At 36.4% G+C, this 4882-nt stretch overlaps 1 protein-coding gene across 5 annotated transcripts; it reads right to left on the reverse strand.

The window, feature by feature from the left end:
• Window positions 1–398: 398 nt before the first annotated feature.
• On the reverse strand, window positions 399–4635 carry lhx8a (LIM homeobox 8a). 5 transcript variants are annotated; one of them, XM_026241954.1, is made up of 8 exons: window positions 4343–4635; window positions 3140–3277; window positions 2850–2971; window positions 2381–2601; window positions 2114–2217; window positions 1855–1950; window positions 1500–1683; window positions 399–1303 (listed from the first exon to the last, which is right to left on the reverse strand). In XM_026241954.1, the coding sequence occupies exons 1-8, from the start codon at window positions 4541–4543 to the stop codon at window positions 1227–1229; spliced, it is 1143 nt and encodes a 380-aa protein (XP_026097739.1). In that variant the 5' UTR covers window positions 4544–4635; the 3' UTR covers window positions 399–1226. The 5 variants fall into 5 exon arrangements, with proteins under 5 accessions (XP_026097739.1, XP_026097743.1, XP_026097741.1 ...); XM_026241958.1 differs by lacking the exon at window positions 4343–4635 and adding an exon at window positions 3829–3912; XM_026241956.1 differs by lacking the exon at window positions 4343–4635 and adding an exon at window positions 3530–3813.
• Window positions 4636–4882: the final 247 nt, after the last annotated feature.

The raw sequence follows: 4882 nt of genomic DNA on the forward strand, positions 1-4882 counted from the left end.
AAACTTCCACACTCCCCAATTTAAAAAAAAGATATATGTTTTGTGGATTTAATCAAAAACAGCTGAATTTGTGTTTGACCCTACAAAGATATTTTAATCATAAGCATTTTAATAACATAATACTGAAGATAACGGAAATTGCTCTTAGTTTGGGATAAGTTAAACCTTGCTGTTTAACCCACATGTGCACATAAAATCATCCTTATGCCTACTAAATTAATCTGCTGCACAAGCCTTTTACACAACCAACTTGCTGAGAAAGATCCTCAGGTCTTGCAAGAAGACTACTTCAATCAATCATTGGGCTATATTTGATCATAGTCAGTCCAGTGCATGCATGTCACATTTTATTTAAACATACAAAATAGGAATGCTCTTGGTCTGCATAACTCAAATAGTGATATCCTAGCAAACTGCTTTTTATTTCACTGTCTCTGAGGTGTACAAAGATTAAGCATGATATCAGACCAAAATATAAAAATGAACAGCGTCAAAGTGAAAGACTTATACAAAACAACACTTTGTATGCCACAAAGAAATCTAATTTAACATTTTACAAATGTACAATTATGGATGCATCGTGAACATTTGTGTTTGAACTTTACTTTTTTTTATGATTCACAATGTTTGTAATCGAATTTAAAACAGCATTTAATAACCAGTTTAGTTTATTGCTCAATTAGAATGGTTTCCTATGAGGTTCCGAGAAGCACAGTAAATGTTAAGTTTATAAGTTTTTCAAGCCATCTCTCAAAATCACAAAATAACTCAAACCTCGGATGATTCAACTAAAAGTTCTCAGAATCAGTATTAAATAAAACAAAAGCTTTCATTTTATCAATGCTAGAGACAAATCCAATTTTATTGTTTTTTTTTCACCTTCCAATTAGAGCAATCAAAAAAAAAAAAAAAAAAAAAAAATTTTTTTTATTGTCAACTAAACCAGAAACTAATAACTCCAAGGTAGTCATTTTAAAACGAAGTGCTCAATCACATACAAGAAATAAATTAAATTAATTCCATCACTATATAGATATTTATATATTAACAAAAACTTCAGGATTTTCACAATTAAGACTTTAAACATTGCAAGACCGATATCCTTCAGTAAGTGCCCATGAAAGAAAGTAGCATGGGTCTTGTTCAATAGTCCGTATACGAATCAATATTTCCTCATGCTGTCCTCTGGACTCTGACCTGACCATGTGGCAGCAGCAGTGGACATCTTAGGCATGGCTGATGGGCAGCTGTGTCATTGAGTGGGGCAGGAGGGGCTGCAGAACCAGTGAAGAGGGAGAGTGGACTACAAAGATGAAAAGTTAACGTCTAGTCTCAAAATGTCAGGCATAAAGAGCTGCTCCGCATATGCACCAAATTAAGTTAATGTATAAATAATATTTTAAGTTTATTGAAACTTGATTTAGCTAGTATGAAAACGCATTAAGTGGGGGGGGGGGTGCACACATGCATGGACTATAGTGATATTCCACATAACATACCATCCATATAGGAGTGTAGCGCACTCAGCATAGGGGTGTCTACAGGGGCAAAAGCAGTGTACTGATATTCATCTATTAGAGGAGGAGAAAGCCGAGTGGACTGCAGAGATGACACTGGTGTGGCTGAAGAGTGGTTTGGGCTAACATGCTTCTTATGACGAGCTCGACAGTTCTGAAACCAAACCTGAGTGGCAGATGGATGAAGTATTAACAGTACACTAGTATAGTAATATAATAATAATAATAGTAGTAGTATGAGTGAAGTTACAACAACATAAAACCAATAAAAAAAGATATATACAAAAATATATAAAATCTCAATACATTTAATTTATTTTATTCATTAGATAGATACCTGAATAACCCTCCGGCTTAGACCAGTTCTTTCTGCCAACTTTTGTAAAGTCTGGGCATCTGGATTGTTGTCCTGAGCAAACTGGGCTTGCATTACCTTAATGCACATTTATAAAAAAAAAAAAAAAAAAAAAAAGTCTAAATTGAGCAGCCATTGCAAGTAAATGGATACTAGGTTGAAGTGTCTGCCCCTGGTTTTTTATTTTTTAGAATATTTTAAATATATATATATATATACACACACACACTTCAATATTAACCTGTAGCTGGTCAGCTGTAAAACTTGTCCGCGCCCTCTTGGCTGGTTTAGGCTGATTTACTTCCTGATCTGAGGTAACAGCTCCCTCCGCATTCACTCCTTTTCCTACAGCAAACCACAAAGTCCATCAAAGTCCAGAATTAAACTTAAGCTCTGGTTCCAAAGGAGCTAAATAAATGCAGGAGTAGTTAACATTGGGTTCAATTTAAACATTTGAGAAAACTTACTAGATTTCCATTTACATGACAATGTATTTTCAAAATCTAACCATTCTCCATGACACGTTTTAGGTTGTCCAACATGCAGTCATAGTGCACACGACACAGAACCCTCTCATCTACCAAGGCAAACTCTTCTCCTGTGGACAACTGTCTCTTGCAAGAGAAGCAAGCAAAACAAGCCAGGTGGTAAGTGTTTCCTTTTGCTCTACGGACCCAATCGTTTGAATGGATGTTCCTACCACAGTGAGCACAACGCGTTCCATACTTCCTGCAAGAGAAAGTCTTTGATAAGAACTTCAATCTTTAAAAAAGGTAAACAAGTTTTTGTTGGATTGTCACATTGTCTATGTCTACCTAAAATTTTATTTAGGAAAGTATGCAGTGTTTTGGTAGAAAACTACAACATTTTAAGTTGCATATTGATGGTTGTCCATCTACACCATGACAGTACTATCAGTATTTTGCATAAGTTTCTGGGGGCAGGGGTATATATATACTAAATAATATTTTCTTTACCTGAAGTAGTCCAATTTACAGAATATCTCCTTCTCTTTTATGTAACAGCTGATGTGTCTGCCCAAAGATGTTTGGCACACACTGCAAGACAGGCATCTCACGTGCCAACACATGTCGTTCACCTGAGGTGTAAAAGCAACATTTTTTGGTTTCGATCGAACCATTTGCGTAGATAAGAAAAAAGAAAAAAAAATGAAATAAGAGTCGGGACTCGGGAAACCCTGAGTGGAACGACAATTTAATTTTGAAACACTCTTCTGAAAGATTTGTTATAAAAAACTAATACGCACCTTCAACAGATATTTGTCGATGATCTCAGTGCCACAGCTGGTACAGATGGCTTTCTCGGTCATGGTATGAAGTGAGGAGCCGGGTGACAAAGACGTCGACGAACACGATACCTCTTCAAACAGCTCTTGGGTTTTATCCTGAAAAAAACAAAAAACAAAAACAAATTCGAGTATTTTAAAACGTAGCTAAATAAACTACCACAATTCTGCCCACTAAATAGTTGGCTAGTTTAGGAACGAGAATTCAGCCTCGTCATTTAAGATAAAGTCAGTGACCTTCTGTGTTCTTTCAGAAGTCTTTGACTAGAACAAATAAATACATAAAAAGTATGTAGTCCTCAAGTCCAGAAATTGTAAAATAATTATTACTAATACCACTGCGTTTAAAACCTGATGCAGCTGTATGGTGTGAGGCGTGCTGAGTACTGAACACACACACACAGGGCGCGGGCATAACGAGAGCAACTGTCTAGCCTGCCCGCTAGCGCTATCGGCTTTTAACCTGTGCGTCCAAGCGACCCATTAACGGCCACTTGCTTTTTTACTATGACAACCTCACAGGCGAGCAAAGGAGAGGTGCAGACACACAGGCGATTCTTAACGCAAAGCGTCATCCTCTTCATTTCATGCAGTGAAACTCCTCAGGTAGATATTAACTGGTTTTCTGTTGCCTTCAAGGGCTTGTTTACCCTTATATGTTGCTTTCCAAAGTGATTATCTTTTTTTCCCCCTAAACCCTTTTAAAGTATTTCCAAACTCTCTTTCTCTCTCTCTCTCTCTCTCTCTCTCTCTCTCTCTCTCTCTCTCTCTCTCTCTCTCTATATATATATATATAAAAACTGCCGCTGTGACCAAAAAAAAAAAAAAAAAAAAAAAATCCCCGATGACTTAATTTATATTAATTGCACACAGGCGTTGCCTGAGGCACAGCTGACGATGGTACCGTAATTCGGAAGTGAAGGCTGTTTCAGTTCTCGCTTATAAAGAGGAATACATAGGCGTATAGTTTAGTGAATTATGGAAAAAGCACCGTTTGCCAGTAGATTTTGTTCTTTAAGTTTAACATATTTTGGTCATTTTTATTAATGACAATTTTCAAAAATATCGATTCACGTAAGGATTCATTAATATGACAGGAAATAAATAAAAATAAAATGCACAATAAGACATTTCAAAAGTCTAAACAATTCATGTGACACTTACAGTGTTCTTGCTTGGACTTTCCTTCGATGTGGTTTGTTCATTTTTCCAGTACATTGCCCAGTATGTTGTATCCACTCTTAAGATCTTTTGTAAAGCGAAAATGAGGCTAATCCATATGGGTGCTGCAGCTGAATGCACGTCGTGACCATATTTTAACTCAAACTTTTGTTTTCCTTGGAGAGGGTGGAACTTTTCCCTCATGTTGTTGCTAATCTGGCCGCACCTCCCTGTCACATTTACACACGCCTATTATTTGAGGAGTGAGTTGCATAAAAAAAAAAGACTTGTAAACGAACTATAAACAGCATAATATAATTTGTTGAATCGAGAATGCAACAATTTTGTTAAATACATTTTGGAAACAACATTTTAACTAACTACTTTTACGTAAAAGGAAATAATAGGCTACAGGATCTTGCATCTGTTTTAAGCCAAAACAAAGAATCAAATAATTTGCATCATCGCGGGCTTGACAGTTTGTACATGGGTCACACAACAAATAGGCCTACAATCTAGGTTTGGAAATTTGCACGATCCGAT

Source organism: Carassius auratus, unplaced genomic scaffold (assembly GCF_003368295.1).
Source record: "Carassius auratus strain Wakin unplaced genomic scaffold, ASM336829v1 scaf_tig00000441, whole genome shotgun sequence".
Classification (NCBI taxonomy): domain Eukaryota; kingdom Metazoa; phylum Chordata; class Actinopteri; order Cypriniformes; family Cyprinidae; genus Carassius; species Carassius auratus.

Excerpts from the sequence above, each read along its gene's own strand:
- lhx8a (XM_026241954.1), bottom strand. The coding sequence starts at position 4,543 with ATGAGGGAAAAGTTCCACCCTCTCCAAGGAAAACAAAAGTTTGAGTTA. Across the intron at positions 1,951-2,113 it reads TTACAGCTGACCAGCTACAG|GTAATGCAAGCCCAGTTTGC; the intron begins GTTAATATTGAA and ends ATGTGCATTAAG. Across the intron at positions 1,684-1,854 it reads TAAGCCGGAGGGTTATTCAG|GTTTGGTTTCAGAACTGTCG; the intron begins GTATCTATCTAA and ends TCTGCCACTCAG.